The sequence below is a fragment of the Mastacembelus armatus genome, chromosome 21, assembly GCF_900324485.2.
Source record: "Mastacembelus armatus chromosome 21, fMasArm1.2, whole genome shotgun sequence".
NCBI lineage: Eukaryota > Metazoa > Chordata > Actinopteri > Synbranchiformes > Mastacembelidae > Mastacembelus > Mastacembelus armatus.
In genome coordinates, this window is record NC_046653.1 from 22453042 (window position 1) to 22477882 (window position 24841).

At 41.2% G+C, this 24841-nt stretch overlaps 1 protein-coding gene across 2 annotated transcripts in view; it reads left to right on the top strand.

Annotated features, from left to right (window-relative positions):
• Window positions 1–7042: 7042 nt before the first annotated feature.
• The window catches only part of kalrna (kalirin RhoGEF kinase a), a 100159-nt gene continuing 82360 nt past the window's right edge, over window positions 7043–24841 (top strand). For both annotated transcript variants that reach the window (XM_026295190.1, XM_026295187.1), the window contains exon 1: window positions 7043–7307. In XM_026295190.1, the coding sequence (XP_026150975.1) occupies window positions 7241–7307 (67 nt within the window). In that variant the 5' untranslated portion in view covers window positions 7043–7240. The remainder of the gene's footprint in view (window positions 7308–24841) is intronic.

The window sequence follows — 24841 nt, forward strand, 5'->3', positions numbered from 1 at the left end:
ATAAACATACACGCCTGTATGGTTTTCTTTTTTTTTTCTTTTGTTTGTTTTTATGTGGAGAGATGATCATTCTGTTGTTTTTCAAGTCATATTATCAACAGTCCTTTGTTTACAGTAATGCAGGCAAGGGGTTCTGTGTCAACTAATACACAGGTAAAGTTGAGTTTCCATCAGGTTGAGTTTTGTAATTCGGTGTTCAGATACAACGCAGAGCACAATATAGGTGTAGATTCCTAATTTAAATAAAAACATTAACATAAATAAAAAAACCTAATCTGTCATTTCATGCCAGACTTTTATTTTATTAGACGTCTATGTTACACACCATAAAAGATCAAATGTGTAAACTAACAGGAAGTTTGTGAGGCAGTGATTAATGCCCAAAACCGAATGTGAACCAATAAGTGTCACGTTATAAATTAAGGGATTAGTCAACTAACAGAAAACTAATCAATTTAGTGAATTTCCTGCTTGGCCAGACAAAACGACTTTTCATCACTTTCTGATATTTTACTGATTTAAGTAGTGAATAACTTACAGATGAATGTTCTGTATAATGAAGGTGTAATGAAAATAATCATTAAATTTTATGGCGCAAAATCAGACAAATTGATTTGGACACACAAGCTTTTATGTCTCATTTTCATGAACGTGCAGGAGCAGAAAAGAAACATCCGACAGGCAAATACCTGTTTGCTGGTGGAAAATCATAATTTGATGTATAATTTGGCTGATTTGTTTTGCTTTGTATCTGAATGCACCATTAACACACACTACCACATGTTTCATCACTGTCTGTGCAACTTGATTATTATTACTATACAGCAGGATTTTTGGTACAGGACGTCAGCACTGCTGCTTTTTCATCATATTACAAGAATGTAATTGTTCAATGTTCACTGATTACTTTGTAGAACAGTTTTACTTGTCAGTATTGAGATTAATCCATATGTGTATTTGGAGAGGAAGTATAGAATATGGACATTATGGCTCAAAATATCCTGCACTTTATTTCAAGCACCCACTTAATGCAGATCTGTGGTCTGGGGGCACTGGTGTTTTAAAAACAGCAGACCCTGTTTATGTTTGTTTGTTTATCTTTGAAGCAGCTGAAGATGGACCAATTTGCATTTTCTGTTCTTGTGTTTGAGGTAAGTTTCAGGTGTTGGGTCCACACAAGCACAAACACTTCTTGTATAATAGTTAGTGTCATCACTTTTTTTGTTGTTAATGTTGATGCTCAAACCTCTGGGTGAGTTTTTCTTTCTCTATTTTTAATTTGGGCATTGTTTAAAGTTTAACTGGCTTGATTGTTAGAGGTCACTTGATTTTCTGTATTTATTCATGTCCTGCTGAAAGTATGTGTTCTTGATTGTTTTTTGATGTACAAAAAAAAAAAAAAAGAAGCAAATGTACTGTAATGTTTGTCATCTTCTCTCCCTGAGGGAATCGGTGAAATCTTTTTCCAGTGAATACAGATGCAAACCCATGACAGTACAATTAAAGAAAAGGTCTTGTTTGACATTTCACCCAAAGTCAGAGGATGTGTAGGATGATGTAAAGACATGCTGTCAGCACAGAGATGAAATGTCACCCTTATCACCTGACTTTTAATAAGATAGAAATCAAACAGATTTTTCCTATGAAATGGCAGAAAACCTGCATAAATCAGGTCCGTAATTTCAGTCTGCACAGGATCTCGGAGCGATGACAGAATGGCAAACAGTGAAAAAACCAAATGTGAGTGTTAGAGAGATCTCTACTGGAAAGATGCAGTTCTGAATGTTTCATGTTTATAGTACAGTGACATGAGAAATAATGCAGAGTAGAAATATTTCATCTAGAAACGCTGCTGAAAAGAGATTTTCATGTAGATGTTAAAAATCATTACTATTGGTATTAATATTATATGTTTTATGTTGAATTGTGATGCACATGTGATTACATGTCATTTAAATTTACTTCTTTCTCTCCCTTTTCTTTTTCTACAGCAGAAATGTTTGTTATTTAATATGATTGATGTGACTTATTAACACTGTGAAAAAAGATGTGTATGTAAAGGCAAACAAGCTTGGACATCTACAGGTATGTACATAGTTTTATGTTGAGTCACTGGTCTCAGCACTATTTTTAAAACACATGCTCATCAAACTCCATTTGGTGACATTGTAAATAGTGCTCTCATCACTGGACTCTGTGACAGCCTGAAAATGGTGCCATACTGCTGAGATTTGTTAATTAGACTTTGGAGAGTTTATGTTTTGTTTTTTGTTTTTTGTTTTTTTTTTTAGCCACAGTAACTCGCTAACAGGATAAAGTGTAGATGTTGCAGGTTTGACGTGTGTCCTTCGACTGCTCGTTTCAAATGTATTATATTTTACTTCCTTTTGAAATAAAGGATTTGTTCGGCCACAGTGGAAAACACACTAACTTGACCACTCATATGTCTCCCTCCCTTCCATTGGTTCACATGGACAGGAAACAGCAGGCTTGTCCAACCTTTGCCAGAGGCTCCTCACTGTGGACCTCTGACTTGGAAAGGTGCTGTGTGTAGCATTTAAACATAAATAAATAGTTGCCACATTAACTCTGAGGCTCTGCATTATTATTATTATTATTATTATTATTATTAAATGAGACCACTGCAATCAGTATCCAGTGCAGAAAGTGCAGTTTGTTAATGTGCTGTGGAAACACCCAGAATGATAAGGAGCCATTTGACTGAGCTCCATTCACATTAAGCAGATAATGGGTTTTATCCAAAACACAACTCATTTGTCATGAATAGTCACTTGATAATTTAGCTAAAATTTAAACAGAAGCTGGATGCTTCTGAAATCAACTCATATTAGAGAAAAGTAACTATGATGAACTGCAGATCAACCAAAGGCCCTGAAAATAAACCATAAAATCTCTCATTGGTTAAGTCATAAGAACAGACAGAGGGATGTGGGGCAGAGAAGAGCTCAACATCCATATGGAAACCTATTATTAGACACAGCCACGGGAAACTTGGATCTTGCATCATTATTTGTCAAATTAAAGCCAACAGCAGAAATGAAAACAAAAGGGTTTGAGACGAGTGGCAGAAAGAGACAGCGGAGATGTTGCTTTGGTCCTGAGGGTGTAGGAGCAGGGTGAGGTTGATGGTGAACCGGGGGGGGCACTAAAGCTTGTTTATGCATCTCCAGTCATTCTAACCTAACAACACAATGGGGCCGAGAGAGCCTGGGGGACATTGTTACAGATATAATGTTCAAGCTGAGTCGGCGACGCAGACTGCAGACATATTTAGATAATAACTAGCCAATTAGATCCCTCTGAAGTAGAAAGGCGAAGGAACTGCTGCCTGGGACAAGTGACTCATCACCCCAGTACATCTGTTTCCCCCCACTGAGCCTGTCAGAGCTACACTGTGGTTTTTACGGGACATCAAACAGAACAGAGAAAGCGAGCTTCCAAAGAGGCCCAGAGCAAATCATCTTACATGCAGGACCATATTTGCACATACACTAACATATGTCTCGTTGTTAAAAGCCGTGAGCAGACAGTCGCCGCTGACTTTTGTTTTTAAGAGGTCTTTGGCATTTGGTGCTGGGACTTCATGTCATGATTTCTGCCTTAGCCCTGTTTATTTTCACTTGTTTCTTGCCATTCTCTGCCCAGCCACCAGATGCCCCCGTCCTTCCCCTCCACCCCAGGTCACCTGATCATTCTGGGTCCTTCATCTGGCTCTTTTGTCATATCTACTTACGTCTGAAGAAAGTACAACATGCCCTCTTTACCTTAACACATGGTTTTGTTTAAATTAGGTAACGCTCTCCAGTCTTTCACAAGACAACAAGGATTTAAAACATTCAAAACACTAATATAAATGTGTTTCTTTCCTTCTTACCTAATTCACTGGCTGGAATAAAAATACCCCAAACCAGTTCCACATCTGCCATCTGTAAAAATCACTTAGGTATTTAAAGTTTCCTGTTAATCTCATAATGTCATACATGTACAACTCACAGGAGCCAGAAGTAGATTTTCCTGCTGTACTTATGCTTGGAAAAGAGTGTTTTCCATTCTGGTATTGAAGTATTTATTGAAGTATTTATTGAAGACTACCACCGCTGTTCTTGGTAACATTAACAATGACACTAAAACAGCTCCGTTTCATTCAGACAGCCTTCGTTTTATTGTTTACACTTGTGCTTTTCCTACTGTGAGTCCTACCAACAGGGCAGGGAGACTCCAGGATCGTCTTAGATGTTAAATGTAGACTTTGTGCGATAAGACTGGCCTGGTACAGAATCGGTGCAGGGGGCGCCTGCACATCCTCACAGGTGTTTTCACTTATCTCTGCTGGTTTAGCCCTCTGCTGTGGTGGAAGCTGGGTGGAGCTATGAAAGGAATTACATGAGCTCATGAAACAGATGGAAGAGAAGTAACGGGAGAGTGAGGGTTGAAGATGTCAGCCAGTGTGGGGTTTGTACACACTGACTCAGTCCTGCAGAGGGATTTGATCGTGTGAGTGAAAACACCTGTGTGTGTGTGTGTGTGTGTGTGTGTGTGGGGAGATGTGATGTGAGTTGAAGGGTTTTACAGGTCAGTGTAAACACACATGCTCCTGTGTTTGCTTTAATAACTAATCATTACTTCTATAGCTACAATTGTTCTGCAGGGACTCAGCTTTGCTACAGCAGATTTTTAAAAAGCTAATGAAATGGATCAAATCTGTGTTCTGAGTCGCCCCCTGTTGTTCACATTAGGTAGTGCACTACTTTTCAAGATGCTTTTGTAGGGGCCATATCTGTGGGATGGGCAGCACGGTAGATTAGTGGTTAGCACTGTTGCCTCACAGCAAGAAGGTTCCTGGTTTGAAACCCATCAGGGGCCTTTCTGTGTGGAGTTTGCATGTTCTCCCTGTGCTTGTGTGGGTTTTCTCCAGGTACTCTGGTTTCCTCCCACAGTCCAAAAACATGTATGTCAGGTTGATTGGTGACTCTAAATTGCCCATAGGAGTGAGTGTGAGTGTGTGAGGTTGTTTGTCTCTATGTGGCCCTGTGATGGACTGGGGACCTGTCCAGGGTGGACCCCTGCCTTTCACCCAGAGAGAGCTGGGATAGGCTCCAGCTGATCCCTGGGACCCTGGTTAGGACTAAGTGGGTATAGATGATGGATGGATGTCTGTAGGATGTTATTCGTCCTCTGAAGAGGTTTAATGTGGATAACAATCAGGACCACAAAGAAAAAAATGGGAAGTGCAGAAAAAATCTTGGTAGAGAAACAGCCTGATGATATAATTCATATTTTTATGTGACAATCTGAGCATGTACAGACTTATGTATGGAAGCAGGCTATTATCTGGAAAAGGCCCAGACTGTCCATTAAAGCAGGACTTTAATTGGGCCTTTTGGGACTGTCCAGTGCAACAAACACAGCATCACTCTACTGTTAAGTGCAGTATTTCCCACTAGGTGGCAGTAGCATACAGAGAGGATAGTGGGGCAGCTTGTACATGATTTCCATGTTGATAAGGTGTCCAGGCTCAGACTGGCAGGAAAAGCAGAGGAGAAGGGTGAGTGGGAGTGCAGGGACATGTTAAACATGGTTCCCTCTGGACAGAATCCAGCTCACAGGCTGTCTCTTCCTGGCTGGTACTAAAGAATAAAGCTGGAACAGGAGCAGAGCATTATGTCAAAGATCTCACTTCACATAGCTCATACATTACGTTATCTAAAATGTTTGAGAGAGGAGCAGAACCATTTCTTTATAAGTTGGGATGCAAAATTAGAAAATTCATGGAAAATGGTTTGTTGTCTCAAAGAATCACATATTGTTTTTGCAGTAAACATTCATGTTTGGTCCATTCCTGCACAACAAGCTGACAGATTTGTTCCTTTGTTTCTCTGCTGATTGGCACCGGGCAGGTGGGAAATACAGTCAGTTCTGCTGCCGCTGAAAGGGTTAATGAGAGTACTGATACTGACCCAAACAGTAAATGTTTGCTGTTTAATTAAAAAGATGCTGAACAGCTCAGCAGAACTCACACAGAGCTGCCTGCATTTGGTTTTGCATTTTATTCCCATTTGCACATTTTCCCTGAATGGGTCATGATGTGATGACAGGAAGTCCAAAGTATAGCAGCTACTGTTGTTAGTGGTGAAGCACTGAATGCAGAGGTTTGTTGTTTCCAGGGGATGATTTCTGTTTTTGTGACCTTTGGTTAAACTTCACCAGGTTAAACCATTTTCTTTTATATAGCCCCAAAGCACAGGATCGCTTTGGATGAGTCCACAATCTGTGCACCATATGACGTCCTCAGTTCGGAAAAGGAAAAACTGTTTAACGGTGGTAAATGAGTCAAACTACAGAGTAGGGACAGGTCTCCTGATGGGTCTGCAGTCATTATAGATTATAAATTGGATGTCAAACATCTTTCAGGTGCCACCAAGCACTGGGTGGACCTGGACCAAACAGACGTCCTGGGACTGAGGCCCTCTGCAGTCCTTCTTCACAGGCTGTAACAACATTGACATCTGTCCTGCAAGTTTTTTGGACTTTAGGAGGAAAACCTGAGCACCTGGTCTCTGTGCCCAGTACAGGCCCAGCAGACATGGATGCCAGAGACCAGGCTCAGCTCAGACAGACATCAGAGATGAAGAGGACTGATCACCTAGTTGCAGATGCAAGACCATGTCTGAACAAAGACACATCCAGGGCGGATTTTTATCCCTCCTTGTCCACAGGAATAAAATGTGCAGATTTCATCTCTTTTCATCTGGACAAACTGGTTTCCTTTTAGCGCCACCATCCGGACAAAATCCTAATTTTGCACAGATTAAATGGGGACACGAACCTGCAGCTCACACTGAATAATAACCAGAATAGAGAGGGGGTGTTTGTGCTCGCCAATAAAACTGAATGGATTGAACTGGGTGAGCGACAGTGAGAGAGGCAGAGGGAGGGGAGCTACGGGGAGAGGGAGGGAGGGAGGGAGGGAGGTAGAGAGACCCTGGCGGACAGCAGCAGAGGGAGGTTGGACCGGGAACAATAGAGAGAAACGAAGCCAGCCCTGAAACACAAAACAACCCGAGAGGGCGACAGAAAGAAAGAAACCCAGAGAAGGGGATGGAGGGACAGGGAGAGAGACGGAGAACATGTAAGGAATAAAGACGCGAGGATTTCCCGAGCCGGAGAGGCTTTATTCTCTCTTTCTTTGTCGGTGGATTGTATTGAACCGGATTCCGGTATGAACCCTGCAGAAGCGGCCGAGGAGGCGCCCAGCGACCCCGACACTGATGCCTTCTACAAAACAGGTAGGAAGAGCCGCTGCAAATCCCCCAAATGTGCCACAAAGGCACCATAAGTGTGATGAATGTCACCCAGAGCCGTGTGAACAAGAACATGAAGCCAAGTGAACATCAGCAGGAATCTGCTGTGTGCGTTCACACACAGTCGGCACCAAATTCAGCTTGAAATGAGGCTCAATTCTGCTCTTCATCCCGCTATTTGAGGGCTTTGCATGCATTCACAGGGTAATTGTGTTAGTGTGTGCGTGTGCGCGTGTGCAATAGTGAGCTCCTGTCTGATGCTGCTGGTCTTCACAAAAGACACAGGAATCATGGAGGAATCGCATCAGATCAGCAGCTGAAATCCTGAGGAACCACAGGAGGCTGTTTTAGAAACAAAGCACAGGAGATAGACTGATCCAACATGGTCAGGAGGTGAAGATGTTTGCTGCACGAATTGATATTGAAGGTTGTGTATGTCTGTGTGTGTGTGTGTGTGTGTGTGTGTGTGTGTTGGTGAGGGGATACAGCTGTTCAACCCTTTCTTCACTGAGTCATTAATTGAATTGATGAACATTTCACTTTTGTTTTTAAACAGTTATGGAAAGAAGCAGCTCGTCACTTTGTAGAGCCCAGATCTCCTTCACTGTTTTATAATCCAGGGAGAAATTAGTCCATTAATCAATTAGAACAGAAAATCAATCCAGTGTAGACCTGGTTTGATTCTTTATCAATGAATAATCCCAAATATTTGCAGTTCCAGTTTCTCCACTGTGAGACTTTGCTGCTTTTCTTGCTCATGTATCATTTGCAGATTGAATATTTTTTGGCTCTTCACTGTTTGTTGGGTAAAACCTCGTGTGTGCATTTTGCACATATCCCTGCCATTCTTAGGACAAACAAACCATCAGTTTGTCACAAATCGTTGTAGAGGGATTGATATGTTAAGAATATAGTTTATACTTTTTAAATTATCAGCCCACTCTTCATTTAAATGACACCTGGACTCCTTCAACATGTTTGAAGCTGGTCTCTGTGAGTGTGTGTGAGTGTGTGTGTGTTGGATACTGACTCAGCAAGTGGTGGTGTGTGTGTGAGAAACAGGGAGGGAGAAATGTGGAAAATTGATGATCTCAATAATAAGAAAAGTCTTAGAACCTGGGGACATGGTGAGGTGTGCAGCAGTGACACACCCAGACTCTGTGTAATTCACTTCAATAACGTTAATATGTAAAATCCTGCCACGGTAGTTTATTAAACACTGTAGTGTTTAGAGGAACTGACCTCTATGTGTGATCTGCCCCTCTTTGTCGTTCCCATTATATTGGATGACTGTCCCCTGGAGCGTCTCCAGCAGATGGACATGGAAATCCTCTGGTTGACTCATCTGTACAAACAATAAGACACCGTGTTTTAAAAACCCTGAATCATTGAAGTCTGGTTGGAGGTAAAACAATTGGAGCCGTGAAGTCGAGTACGAGTCCCAGAGAACAATGAAGCCAAACACACTCTGGTAACAGACTGAGGTTATTTCAGTTTGAATCAGTTTCTTATTTCAGATTGGTCCAGCATGCATGGAGCTGTGTCGTGTCCTCTATTGCATCAATGCTCCAGATGTTCTCTGCCTCGTGCAGAGCTTTGGTTTATATCTTCTTCACAGTGAAAACCTCTCAGGCTCATTAGTTCTGTGTTTAGTATAATGTGAGGGTTGCTCTCCAAAACCTTACATTTATAAGTAGCAAGTTCTCTAATCTTTACACAAACCTTTTGCATTTTGCTTGAAAAAGTAGAGAATTTATTAAAACAGTTAATTTTAATAGTTTAAACTTCTTTGTTTCTCATCTGTGAGTGTGTTTTGAAACTTGATGTCCCAAAGCCTGAGAATTATGATGTTGGGTGTCAGAGTTTCAGAGGTGGATGTTCACCAAACCGACTCTGCTGTAAACAGGAAGCAGTTTTGTCTTTTCTTTTTTGTTTGTGGTGCTGAAAGGAAGATGGAGGCTCCAGCAAAATGTTTTATGTCACATCACATGATGTGCAGCAGGACTCAAACCTCAGTGAACCTCTCACAGCGAACCACAGCTGAGTTCTTGACGTTGTATAAAGATCATTACACGTCACAGCAAGAGCTCAGACGGGCATTAAAGTGTTTGGTTTGGGTTGCAGTCTTCCTTGGGGTGGAGCACTTTATTTTGAGGAAATTAATTTATTTTTGTTGACCATAAAAAACAGCTAGAGCCGTAGGCAGAGATTAAAATGCACTGCTGGGTATGAGCTGCTGTGAGAATGAAGCCGGAGCGTCTCTCTCAAGTCTCTGACTTTATTAGAGGTGGCTCTGTAGCTCATCTCTAAAACTCCACATCCATGGGCGTCAGCCAATACCGACACCCCTCTGTAAATGTGTCGGTCGGAATCTTTCACACGCTTCTGACATCGTCTGATAAAACGAAAGAAACTCGTTTTAGTTTGCGTTTAACGTCTCCTCCTTTGCTGCCCTGATGGATTCTCCCCTGTGGAGAGCTGCTGTTTGCTAAGCTGAATCCAGTCTACCCAGAGTGCGGTCAGACTTAGTAATGAGCAAGCACAAACGCCAGCGTCATGCTGATTTCCCTCTTTGGTGCTTCATGGCTGTGCAGTACATTTTTGTCATGTTCCCTGGTCTGATGCTTCTGCAGGTGTTTAACTGAGCGTGTGATACTGACATGAGCAGCACTGGCTCAGCCCCTCATAGAAACCCCTATTACACACTTTGCATTATTCTGCTCTTTGCTTTGCTCATGACACAGTCTAACGTGATGTAATCTGAAATGTGATGGTGCAATATGACAGATACTATGATTCAGTGTTCAGTGTAAAAATAAGAAGCTCATCAGACTGTTGGCTTTGACTGATAATGGTGATTAGATCCTCAGACTAAACAACAACCTGTTTTAGCTGGCGCTACATGCTATTTAAGCTTCGGCCAGTATACACAGATTTTTAGTCTTGACTGTAAGAGCAGAGACCACACCGGAGGGCCGAGTAAACACAGTAATCCACAACTAGTGTAGGAGTGTAATGTTGAGTCTGCTGAAAGATGAATTTGTCCTGTTTATTCATGCTGCAGTCTTTGCAGAAAACAACTTGAGAAAAATGCTAATTTGTATGAAATGGCAGAAGGAGGGCCAAGGACAATAAGGACTGAGAGGAGAGAGAACTTCCTAAGAGTGAGGTCAGTTTCAGCTGAGCTGTGGCTCCGCACTGAAACCTGATCATCTGGATTATTCAATCATTCTTGGTCGCAGCACGCCATTTGCTCGTTTTTATTATTAGTTCCTGTGCTCACACATGCGGTGTCGACAGAGCCCATTGCACTCCTGAAAATGAAACTTAATAGACAGCAGCTTCACAACAATCAGACTGACTGACTGGCTGTTGAATAAAACACATATCTGAAAAGCTCCAATCAAACTTGTTTTGAAAAGGGAAGGTTTTTCTTATTTGATTAATATATTGAAACATGAAATGGAAATTAGACTTTCAGAATTGTCACATTTTAAGAATGAGGGAGCAGAGAAATGAAAAAGAGTCAGAACATATACAGAAATGCATCCTCTGCCAGACTGGAGTCACAAAGCGCAGGGAGGAAAACGCAGGCGGTGCGGCTGCTCAATGTTATGCTAATCAGAGGTTTATAAATAGGATCCAAATTATCAGAGGAAACAGGACGTAACACACACATTCGAACCAACGCACATGCAATCAGAGTGTTTGTCAGACGGATGACGCCAGCTGTCTGTCAATAGCTGTCTAGCTGTCTGCTGCTGTTGCTACACTGGCAGATTAACCACAGAGCAGTGTTTTCTTAGTTTATTAGAACAACAGACACAGCAAGCAGAGCTTAGTGACGTCATTGTGGTTGGTGCCTTGATGGAGGCAGGTGAAGCACAGCACTGCTCCACCCAGAGATGATGGGAGTTTAACACTACACTCACATCAAGTGGCATCATGGCACGAAGCTGATTCCTGCTAAATCCTGCTTTAGTCCGATCCGTCATCTGTGTATAATCTAATCACAGAGGCCCAATGTCTTTCTTGAATACCGTGTCATTTTATCCTATATGCTTTTCTTCTTATTGTTGGTGTTTGGCCTCAACAGCTTCCTGTTCTCATCAAATCGAATGCCAGTGTGTTTTCTTCATATTCCAGCAGCGTGGACTGAAGCAGTGTCAGCATTAACTGTGTGCATGAACAGGTAATTAGACTTTATTTTCTCAGCTAATCTGCTGAGAGCCATGAGTAATGTCTGCAGCCATGGTGATGTTTAGTAAAGACAAAGAAATTCAGTAGCTGTTAAAAGTGAAGTTTGCACTGCAGGCACTTTTAAGTAATGTTGCTATAGATAGCACCGTCATGTTGTAGTATGATGCAGAGGGCGTTAGCATTAAGTGCACTGGACCACATTTAACAGTATAAACATGATCTGGGATCCATTTCTGAATCAGGTGATGATCCGTCAGCTCAGCATCTCATCCAGTGGTGAAAACCAATCAGATGGCAGTGTTCTCTTCAAAGCTAAAGAAGAAGTGGTATTTAGTGTAGATCGGTTATGTCTGGCCAATTCTAAATCTGCCTGATATCAGCTGGATTAAAACAGCGAGTCCAGCGTGTCTATTCTGTTCGAGGTATATTAGTTCATGAAGAAAGAGCTCAGGTTACTCTGACAAGACCTCATTTCACCCCGGAGACAAACATCACGGGACTGTAAGGATAAAAACCTTGATTCATCCAGAGAAGAAACGTCCAGTCTGAAAACAGCCGACCTGATTTCTGCAGTCACAGGTGTGTTTTCAGGAGGACACCTACCATTATACTGTGTGTGTGTGGGTTGGCGGTGGAATTAAAATCAATTACTGAGTTTATGCAGAGGGATTAATGCTGCTGTTTGAATGAAGCTTTATGAGATCACACTAGGTAATGACACTCTTTATACTGACCATATGAAATCATGCAAAACACCATTTCCTGCAACAGCTGGACAACGTTACTGTAACAGGAGTAAACTGCTTTTATCTGGACATTAGTGGAGGAGGCCTTTGGATTAAGTTGTATCATGTGGTGGCTTTGCAGGGAGTATTGTCTGCAGGATCACTTGCTTTAATGGACTTTTTCATGGGTTTTTGTTTTTCTTTTTACTGATCTTACAGTATGGCATCCTCAGTTTTAGTTGACAGAAATAGTTATAGTTATGGCCAATGAGTGCCCTGTTCCTTTAAATGAGGAATGAGGAGGGACCTCTTAGGAACCATGTGTGTGGGTGATACTTAATACATCCTTGGGATACACAAAGCCGCCCTGCACTGAAGTCTGTCAGTGGTCTGACGTGCTCCTGTCTGCAGCTTGTTGGTCTGACCTGACACTGCATCACCACAGCTTTATGAACTACAGTATTAATGCCCTGATTTAGATTGAAGTTTAGACAACATTGCGGATCTATAGGACCGAATAACCAGAAGATGTACTGAGTAACAAATTTCCAGACTACTATTAAATGCAGACTTCGATAATGATTGATTAAAACATGCTGCTGCATGTAGAAATATGGATCATGTTCATTCACTGTCTGAACAGTGTAGAACCATTTACATTGTAGTCTGAGCACAGTATAAATACAGAATACAAGATTTTAGTAAATGTCCAGGCGTGCATCAAACAATGTACACACATCAAAATATACAGACAGACTGAAGAAGACAAGGCTGTGGCAATGGGGATAAGTGCGTGCTCTAAATATCAATTGGACATTGTGTAAAAGGGAAAATAAAGGCCCACAGAGCTCTAATATCTGCTGAGCCATCCTTATCTGCAGTGAAGGGCGTCTCGTTTCTCTAAAAATATGTTTCCTCCTCTCCTCACATCTTCAGTGGGACAGAATAAGGCAAAAGGAATCAGAACAAGAGATGGAAACATGGGCGCAATAAAGGGAACTGAGCTATACATTTATTATTGACGAGTGTGAGAGAGAGAGAGAGAGAGAGAGAGAGAGAGAGAGAGAGAGAGAGAGAGAGAGAGAGAGAGAGAGAGAGAGAGAGAGAGAGAGAGAGAGAGAGAGAGAGAGAGAGAGAGAGAGAGAGAGAGAGAGAGACTCACCCCTGCTGTCATCAGAAACAATAAGAGAGGCAGGGATTCCCTCCCTCCACTTCTCTTTGTCTCCCACTCACTCACAGACACACACACACCCATTGCCAAGAACATATGGGTATGAAAAAACAAGTGTGTGTGTGTGTTTGTGTAGGCGTGTTTGTGTATGTTAGGGTGACAGACAGGAACAGGGAGAGAGGGAACTTAAGTGGATTAGCCCTTATTACCCACCAGGGGACAAACGAGAAAAAGAGAGCTGCAGGGATAGAGCGAGGAACAGTGTTAAATAGATAAATACAAAGAAAGGATTTCCACTCCTCCTCCTTTGTCTATTGCTTCCTTAAAAGCTTTCTAGTTTTTGGACAGCTGCAGCCATATGGTGTGTGCATGTGTCCACGCGTGTGTGTGTGTGTGTGTGTGTGTGTGTGGTAGTGTAATGAGCATCCGTGTTGACTCTAATCGATCACAAAGACATTTTACAGACACGTATGTGAGTGTGTGTTACTAGCTGATTGGTGGTGCTGGCTGATATACCCTGATGTTATTAACTGCTGTGGGCAGGTGTTTGCCTTTGTGTGTGTGAGAGAGACAGGAAGCTTTTATCCTGATTGACAGAGCAGAGCTGTCAGCCATAGATAGTCAGATTGTTCTGTAAAAACCAAAATAAAGAATTTATTTCTACTGTGATTCAAGATGTACTTTCAATGCCAGAATGATTTTTATATAAATCAAGGGAAGTCTTTTTATTATTTTTTTTTTACACCCTAAAATCACACATTTGTCTGAGATGACTTTACAATCTGGACAACGTCAGACCCTCTAGCCTCATAAAACGTTCAGACAGTGAAGAAGACAAAATACCCCAGAAAGACTGTTTGGCATAGCATCAGTTTTGCACAGTCGACCCTCTAGAGCAGTTTGCTCTAAAGGCCTTGTCTGCTGGTAAAGCGCAGAATAGACATTTGTGTTAGAGGGCAAAACACTAAAATGTTCAAAATACTGACCATGTTTAATTTCCTCTGTGTCACTTGGTGGAGATATTACAATAAATCATTAGTGTAAAACTGTTAAAGCCTTTGTCCATCTGCTGTTTTTATTCACTCTGGCTAATGTGACATTTTTCAGATTGACTTTTGGGCAATGCAACAGATTTGCCGAGCAAAGTGCACAAAATAGCAAAAATCATAAAAGTGTTTGTTTTTCTGTGTTAACAGGGGCAACAGGCCAATAGTGTATACATGCTGTAACATCCAGATGCTAGGCTTTAAATATTCCTTCAGACACCTACAGCGATCTTTATCTGCTGTCTGTGTAGAAACCAGATTATTTTTATTGCTGTGTGCATGTCTCTAAACCCGCTGAATGAATGATGTTCTGCAGCCGAGCCAAAACTTTAACTAGTTTCATATTTTTGTTGGACTCGCTCGCTGCGCTGCAGGAATCCATCATTAAAGTCCTGTTTCAGATGTACAGGAAGATGTGTGTCTGTAGTCACTCTGGTTCCAATCACTGGACGTATTGGTAAACTTTTTTGACTTTTCTTCCCCATTAGTCAGTTTTTTATTGCCTTTAGTACTTTGACAACCACACTGAGACGACTTCCTTTGAACGGTCGTGGTGCAGTGGCTTTGGTCCGCTCTTTCCACCTTTATCCAAATAAATCGTGCAGAGATGAAAACAAATCAGAGTCCATTTCAACCAGAGTTCGAGTAACAGGTTTGAAATTGCCCTCGATGACTTGGATCCAGATGACTTGGATCCAGATGACTGGATCCTTTGCTGTTCCAGTTGACCAGTGCTGAATCATATTTAAACATCCATATCTGTTTCGTCTCTTTGTCTCCACCACCAGTGTCAAAGATACCATAGGGGTGGGGGCTCCAGTTGGCTGCTATTTATAGTAATACCTCAATGCACTGATCTACACGACAGGGTCAGTGTCATAGTCTCTGCGTTCTTGTTCAAATATGGTATTTCCTGTTTGAACTGGACCCATGCAGGTGTCCGCTCTGTCCATTATGATCCTCATGATTAAAGCTCAAATTACCTTCACTGAAAGTCCAGGAATAAAGATTGAGAGACTGCATGTTTCACCTCTAGTCCCTTGAGAGGCTTCCTTCTTGCTAATGGGTGACATTTTTCTTTGTTACCCAGACATCCCTGCGGTCCATGTTTGACCAATCACAGCAAGGCTGTCGACACACATACACACACAAACTTAATAGGGCTTCCTTAGAGATCACCGGTATCCTTGACCCTGAGTAATTACTCGCCACCCTGCGTTTAAGTGTGTGTGTGTGAAGCTGAAGGAGATGGCTCCCCTGCGGCTGGCTGAGCTGTCAGAGAGCAGATAAGAATCCTGAGAAAGAGTCGGTCAGACCTGTTCACCGTTTTATTGAGCTCTCTCCTTCTCATATCGATTCCTTTGTCTCGCTCTTAAAAGCACAACAATATCACATCACCTTATTTTATGTTCACTGTTTCAACCCTGAAGTCATGTTCCCTTGATTGATGGAGAGAAAATGACAAATTGGGTCGTTATCATGTCGATCATTGACCGATTTCAGCTTCTAAACCGTGAAGCTTTGCTGTTTTTTCGGGCTTGACTGTAAACGAACTTATAGTATATTTATAGTATTGTCTAGAAAAATAACCTTGGGCTCTGTTCAATACTGATGAGCATCTGTGTTTATTTTATGAAACGTAGGCAAAGCTTGAAAATAGTTTCATTATGACAAATGTGCATGTCGCAGTCCTGCCATGTTTGAGACGAGAGAGAGACAGAGAGAGATGTACAGAAAGTCAAAGATCCAGAGGATTGACATAGACACGTTAGCATCTGGTCCATCTTTGTCTGACTCTGTGTGTGTGTGTGTGTGTGTGTGTGTGTGTATAATATCAAGAAGAACTCATGGTTGTTTTGACTCTGCACATCATCATGCTTATTAAAATATTTCAGCTCTTTAATAACCACAGTGATGTGTCTCAGACCACAATGGACTCATTCAAGATTAATTACAGCTCGTTTACATTCAGTTTTGATTACCACATGGAAATCTATCAAAAGGAACAGTAGGATCAGCCAGAGCTTTTTCATAGTGTTTGCATTTCAGCAGTAAGGTAGTAAAAATGTTTTTCATTTCAGTTTCATTTGAAAACAACCAAAACATTCATGATTAGACAGTAACTTAATTAGAAACATTGGCCTCCTGTTTGCTGTTGTTGGTTTTTATCATTTACCACTGAGCTGCAGTTCAGAATCAAACTGCATTACAAAAATAATTGCCTTTAATTTTCTATGTATATTTTTCTTTAATGAGTTTAGTCCACTGGGAAAGCCTTAAATGCTGAGCAAGTTTCATTTAACACTATAAATTTAATGCTCATAAAACCCAAGCGACTGCTTTTTCTTTCAGCTGCAGTTCTTTTTTTATTAGGCCTGAAACTAATGATTACTTTCATGATCGGTTAATCTGCTAATCCAATTATTTTCTTGATTTAATTTATTAAGCCTTTGGTGTATCAAACGCAAGACACTTATCTAAAGCCCTAAAGCTTTCTGAGTGATTGACTTCAAAACACAAATATTAGTTTTCTGTTGTGTAAGACCAAGAACAAGAGCAAACCCTAAACTAAGTAACTTGAAGTAAGAAATGTCTTTTTACAGATTGATACTACTATGATAAAATACCTTCCTCCATAGCAAAGGCTGTGAACTATGACGTGATTTGACTGATCATACTGATATTATGCCACAATATGACATAAACAATGTGAGGATCACATCAACAAAAACAGAAAATGAAAGATTCATATCTCACACCTCTATAATACTCTGACAGCCCACTAATACTTTAAACCTTGATGTGTTAGGGGGCTGTGTTCGCTTTAAAATGAACATAAATACATTAAATATAACTGCAGGGTTTTAGTTTAGTCCATCAAGGAGGATCAACAAGCCTATTGGATTCATTAATGTCTGATAATTCATGGTGGTCGGTAACTAACCTTTACACTTCATGTTATGACTCAGGTTTGACGTTGTATCTCAGCAGCTCTGACCTGCGGATAGTTTGTGGTTTTAGTTGGGTATGGTTTACTGCTCTCCCTGTCCTAACATCGCTGCTGTTCATTAGTTTACTGCAGTAAGTAATTTGCCTCTTATCCTGCACTACACAGCAGTAAAACACTTTATTGGCTGCTTTTAGTCAACGAGGAAACTACTGTTTGAGTGTGTGTGTGTGTGTGTGTGTGTGTGTGTGTGTGTGTGTGTGTAGGAAAAGCATGTGTTCTTAGTAAAATGTGATCACAACGGATAAAAAAAAAAATATGAAGGGATTTCCTGTCTGACTAGATCTGTGCTGTTTGTTGACCAGTACCAGTATTGGGAAGACAAAAATCTTCATGACTGTATCCCACCTCTAAACAGTCACTCCACATTATGTTTTATTGGTGACATTAACACAGTTTTGACAGGGAAGCAGCTGTGTGTGTTACATGTGTGGCATTGCCGTAATATCTCTTTAGGTGCCGGTGATGAGTAAGGGCACCCCAGAGTGTCCTTTACTTGACTTTCTCGTCTGAATCTCAAATAGAAAGCAAACAAGCAAATTGCCCTAAATGTCAGAGCAGGCTTTGAACAGCCAGCACACCAAGTTTCTAATTTACAGTCAAATCTCCACTTGTGTGTCTTACAAATCCAGGGGCTTTGAGTGTGAATCCAGGTATGTGTGTTTCCAGTTAATCATGCTGCTCTTTATTCAGCAGGACATGAGTCTCTGAGTTCACAGGTTCAGCAAATATTTCTTATCCCTTGACATGAACAGGAACATTAGAAATAGTGAAAAAGAACAAAATGTTTGTACAATATATGATTTTTTTTTTTTTTTTTTTTTAACAACAGCTTTCACCCTAACAGCAACACAACAGAGCTATATTTACAAAACCTGTGTTAGGATTCAAAGCCTGGCACAGCTCTATGTTGATAAGAATACTCATAATAATTCTTTAAATATTATTAAAGACAAAATGAAATAATAATAAATGTGTAGGCTGTCTTTCATATAGCTGCACCTGGAGGCACAAGACACACACTTCATGCGTAACTGCAGAATCTGTCTTGTCTGCCTCAGAAAAACAGGAAAATAGCAGGTAAGGACTTGGCCAACAGGCAGAGGCAGCAGTGTGGTTGGGCACAGGAAGGCAGAAACACCAGGCACACAGCCAACAGTCCAAAAACATCCAGAAGGTCGAAAAACAGGCAGATAAAAACTGGCAGGAAAACAGGTGAGTACAAAATGACAGGAAGCTACAGGTGAGACGGCACGATGGACTCTTGGAAGCAAAGTCTTTATATATTGTATAAGGAGCGACTAGAAACAATGAACCATTTTACATCAACCATTTCTGCAAATGTGATTTGACATCGGTAAAATCTTAAGGCATCAAATATGGCCGACAGTGAATAATGACAGCAGGGAGTGTGATTTAAACAAAAAACATGATTTTTGATCTGACCATTCTGACAGCAGCCGTACAGTCAGAGATCAGATATAAATCTGATCCAGAAACACTTATGTGATTGGCCTCAGGCATCTGATTTGGTTTGTTCACACTTTCACACTGTCAAAAAGCGGATTCCCGCCACTTCAGCTTGTAATGTGATTGTAGTCTGCGTTAACAAAATCCCAGATGGAACAATGTGTCCCCGTGACCCTGGTTAAGGAATAAGTGGGTATCGATGATGGATGGATGGAACAATGTGTGTGGTTACATCTCCAACTTGGCTCAATCCAACAAATACAACAAATGTGGGTTATTTTAATCTGTTGGCTGTAAATGCTTCTGTTACGTCGCTGTCTGGTGTGACTCATTTGGTTCTGACCAGTCCCAACCACGTATCAGTTCTGGACTTTATGTCAAAACGTCTCAACTAATAAGCTCCAAGGGACTAACCGGTGAACTGACTGATTTACACGTTGGCTGTTTTACTGACTGCATGCATGTTGACAGACTGGTTTCCATGTTTACTGAGTGCCTGTTGTCCTCAGTTTAACTTCCAGCCTAAAACTTTAAACCTCTCAGACATATGAAGCTGCATTATGATGTGGTTTGGTGTGAGTCACTGAGTGTGTGTCTGTGTGTGTGTGTGTCATAGACACTTGGAAACACTTCAGTGCTACCACAAGTAGCTCTTTGCAGGAGAGTCATGCAGCAGTTGTGTGTTTCTGTGTGCTTGTAGATCCCGAATTTCATTCATTTTCATAGTTCTGTTCATAGTTTCCATGGGGGCAGAATGAATGAAGCAGCTGGGTCTGATTCACAATACTCTTCCTTTTATGGTTTTTTTTTTTCTTTATGCATTCCTTCTTTTTCAAAGTGGTTTCTTTGTGCGCTCATTTATTTTATTTATTTTCAACCGTGTTATCCTTCCTGTGCTGTTTGGTAGCGTTTTTACATTTACCTTCTCCTCGCTTTGTTTTTGTCTTTCTTTCTTTTGAAGCAAGCACTAATTAAAGCTCATTCATTCTTAGGGGAGGCTGCACACACACACACACACACACACACACACACACACAGGAACATTTGTGTCAGGCTGTAATTGAGTGAACAGAACTTGGCTTACTGTAGAGTATTAATAGAACAGAGAGAACAAGAGTGGAAACATTAATCCTTAATATTCCTCGGTTCAGGGTACAATTATCATCTCATCTATTGGGGCTTCACATCCATGATCTGAGAACTTAGTCTCACTGTTCCTCTTCCAGAGATGCTCATTATTCACGGACTATAGAAGCCCTATTACTGATATAAAACCTGGACAGACAAAAGCAGCATGTGTTCATCTTGCCTCTTGACAGGTAGGGTGAGTTATGTGCCAAATTCATCCCGTTGTCTCTTTTGCTGTTTAATTTATGTCTGGCTGTGTATTGTCTCAAGTCTGAGTCACAGTCCTCGTGGCCAACAGCCAACACACACACACACTTCAGATCCTCCAATTTTGAATTCTGGCTGCTGCTGCACATCATTTCTACAAAGAGTTAGGACCAAGTGCCGTTTTCTATACTTCCGATTCTTTTATAATGTGGCTGGACATATGAAGGCACGGTTTTCTACAGATTTCTTACTTTAGCTACCACCACTGTGATGCTGTCGTTACTCATTAAAACAAACAATGCAGTGCACTGATTGCCAGCTTTATGAGCCAAGTCTAGTTTGGACTCGATGATGCTGAAAAATTCAAGGCATGCAAGTATTCCCACTAAAGCAGCGTGTCTGCTCAGTTCTGAATTTGTTGTAGTTTTATGTTCTTGCATGCACAGTATTGTATATCCCTGAAATTATGTAAATTCTCCCAGTGTGCTGTGGTGTGTAGCTTTCATTTCACCCCCTAGAGCTGTGCTACCGGAGACTGAGCATAATGAGGACACAACACAGAAATATTGTTAGTGAAAGGTTCCACGTTTCATCCAAACATAATTATCCTGGATTCAAGCTGCTGAATGCTTGAGCTGTGTTCACATATGGATGTATAGAAAGGAGATGTGAGTTTTTGTCAACGAACAATTTCACAGTTGTATAATTGATATAGTTGTAGATTTGGCAACACGGCTCATTACCAATCTAACACTCTGTCCATGAAATTTAGGTTTAATTACATTGAATCTTCAGTGAAAACATATTCCTAGTTTCAGTCACATACTGATACTATTAAGAGATAGTTAATTATGGTAATTTCGCCAATTCAGGATTAGTAGCATAGACGGGCAGCACAGTGTAGAGTGGTTAGCACTGTTGCCTCACAGCAAGAAGGTTCCTGGTTTGAAACCCATCAGGGGCCTTTCTGTGTGGAGTCTGCATGTTCTCCCTGTGCTTGTGTGGGTTTTCTCCAGGTACTCTGGTTTCCTCCCACAGTCCAAAAACATGTATGTCAGGTTGATTGGTGACTCTAAATTGCCCATAGGAGTGAGTGTGAGTGTGTGAGGTTGTTTGTCTCTATGTGGCCCTGTGATGGACTGGGGACCTGTCCAGGGTGGACCCCTGCCTTTCACCCAGAGAGAGCTGGGATAGGCTGCAGCAGATCCCTGGGACCCTGGTTAGGACTAAGTGGGTACAGAGGATGGATGGATGGATGGATTGCTATATCTTTGATTTTCTATAATATGTCAGATTTTTTTATGTGTTTTGTTCGACTAATGAATCAACCAGAAGAGTTTTATGTTTCAGTTCTCTGACAGTCACCTAATGCTATATCCAAAAAATGTAAAAAGGGATGGCAGACACTGCCAAAGGCACAATTCCTGCTATAAAACTGGCAAAGCCATTAATGTGTTAAATAATTTATCATACAGTCAGTTTCTGTATAATCAAAGAGGATAATAATTCATGTAATGCCTTTTATGATATAAGCCATGGATTAGAAATGTGTTTGTGGTTCCAGTGATTGAGGCATTTTGAAGTATCTAAGATCAGCAGGCTCCTCACACACACACACACACACACACACACACACACACACACACACACACACACACATATTCCATGTCTGACGGCTTCGTCTAAGTTTTTCCTCTGTACAGACAGCTGCTGTCTGGAGACTGAAAGCTGACCCAGGGAGAGGGAGAGGGAGAGCGTTTCATCTGATAGCTGAAACACGTGTTCCATGTTTTAACATTTGGTTCCTCTCTATCTCTAGCTGGGCCTTTCCTTAAGCAAGGCACCTCCGGCTTCCTCTTGACCTATGACCTCTCTGGTTAATCATGTTCATGTGTGTGCGAGTATCCTAGCAGGATAAACAAGACATCTACATTTTCTCTTTTCTTCTCTTTCCTGCAAAAATGTGCTGCATATAGTGAAGCTTCACGCCTTTATGATCTTTACTTCTTTTCCTCAAAGCCTTTAAAGATCGGAGCATATGGACCATTCATCACATTCCATTTAAATCATCAGGCTACATTAATGAAAGAGCCATGAATATACAGAAAACACTCATCATCATTGACCATCTGTTTTGCTAATTGGCCCTTCTTTTCCATAAGGTGGACAGTGGGTTCCTTTCATCAAGCTGAATTATGATGTTGTGGCTAAATATGTACGGCTGCCCTTGTAAAACCTGACCACCTCATCAAAACCATTATTTTGTTAGCGTTTAATAACCCCTGTACTGCTTCAGTGACCTTTAGACATAGACATAGGCGTGCTGTGCTGTGCTGTGCTGTGCTGTGCTGTGCTGTGCTGTGCTGTGCTGTGCTGTAGTTACCCAACACATACATGACATTCAGTGGCACCTGACCAGAGGAACACCTATGCAGTGGAGGTTTTCTCAGGTGATGTTTAGTTTCTACGAGCTCTCTTCTGAAAATTTGTCAGTCTTGTCTACTGTCCTTTAAAAACCGTGGGCTGGAGTCATTTGACCTTAAATGAGCAGACTGTGTCAGCTAGCTAAGTAAGCAGCACACTGCTACCTTATACTGAACACCAAGTGCTAACCAGATGTGTAAAGTGCGGTCCTGCCCACTTGTGACCGTGGTCTATTTTATACATTATAGATTCTCCGGTGGTTACAACCAATAGTCTTTAAGGGATTAGTCCACCCAAATTTAAAAAAAGCATATTTTCTCCTAGTGGTATGAGGCCATGAAAATAATTTTGGTGTTGTGATAGCTGGGTTAGTGTTATATTTCTTCATGCGCCGCAAAAACAATGTGATGAATTTTGTTTTATTATGCTCACAGAAAACAAATAATTCTTCACTCTCCATGAATAAGATTATTGTCTGGGATAATCCACAGATCCTGCTGTGAGCAGCTTTCTACCAAAAGGAAAAGTGACAGTGTTTCTGGAATGTTGGTCTTGAATATTTTATGCGATTATACAATGCTGTAAATACCAGGGATGAAATTTCATTCACCTCCATTATACCTACAGTTTCTGCAAGACAACACTAGAAGCAAATAAAAAAAAAAAACAAAAAAACAAGGAGGTTTTTCCAGTCCAAATCACCACACTGGTTTTAGCCTCCAGTTTGCTTTTCCTTAGACCAGTACTGTTTGGTTCCAGGCTACAATACTAAGGGATTCTGCTGTACTTGTGTGTGTTGTGCTGAGTCAGCGCCCTCCAGATGGCACCTCTCCATGTGGTAGGAACGCAGCGCAAATGTTGTCATCACCCCCAAACCAAAGCTTTGATTTGATTGGTTCCTGCTGAATGAGTCAGATGGTGCCGATGGACGAGAGAGAAACACACAGTAATACACTATACATGTATTTGTATATACATGAACATTAAAATACTCAAGGTCTCCCTCAGTTTCCTTAGTATGTGAGAATAGTTTGTTTTTATGGCCTTCGGGCAGTCGTGTGTGTGTGTGTGTGTGTGTGTGTGTGTGTGCGAGCGAGCGTGTGCGTGCACAGCAGCCTTGAGTCTTTAATAGGAGGAAAAGCTCATTGTTATAACAGTGGAAACAAAAGGGAGAGCCACATATTAAGTCAATTATCCAAAAATAAGAAGTGAGTAGCTGCACAGATACACACAGATAGACAGAGACAGTTGCCTCTCTAATAATTGCATTGTGTTGTTTCTTTCCAGCAACTGTCCCTTTATGAGAAGAAGCTTCCCTATGGAGAATACATCATATGCTGTGTCTGCGTGTGTGACCTGAGTGTGGTGCCTGGCAAGCACTTGACTATTACAAGCTCTGTCTTTCTCTGTGTGTGTCTGTGTGTGAGTTTGAGTGTGTGGTTGTGAGAAACGAAGAGCGAGAGAGCAGTGTGTGGTTTGTGTTGGAAGAGTGATGGATGTGGTTTTCCTCTGCAGGGGGAAACTGGAGCTGAGGCCATTAAAAAGTGTGTGTGTGTGTGTGTGTGTGTGTGTGAGAGAGAGAGATTCAGATAGGAAACCTAGTCTGCTCACCCTGCAGAGTTATAGAATATATGCAGGTGATATGTTAAAATAATGAGGCGGAAATGAATATTCATATTTAGTACGATGGTGTCAATTGAGGTGAACAGCACTGAAAACTGAGTTTAATATGTTATGTTGACATTATACAACTGACTGCTCCTAAAAGCTGGACTGACTCTGGGTCAGTTGGTGTTGACAGGAGGTCAAATCATTTAAATGAAGCATGTTTTTACTCAAGCAATAATAATAATAACGTGATTTATTTTACACCTTTCAAAGCAAAGTGTAAAGCGCTTTGCATGATTTAAATGTTACCATAAAAATGAAGTGGCAATAAAAACATAAATCACAGTGAGGAATTAAAACCATATGATGCTAATTAAAGAAAGAGCTGACTGATATAAAGGGGAGAGAGACCAGGACTGGCCTGATATGATCTGGTCTGCAAGTATGAGTCCAAGCTGAAGAGACCGTATACGTTAACTCTGTATTTTTCCTTAGCTTACAGCGAAGCACATCATGTTTACTGCATATGAATC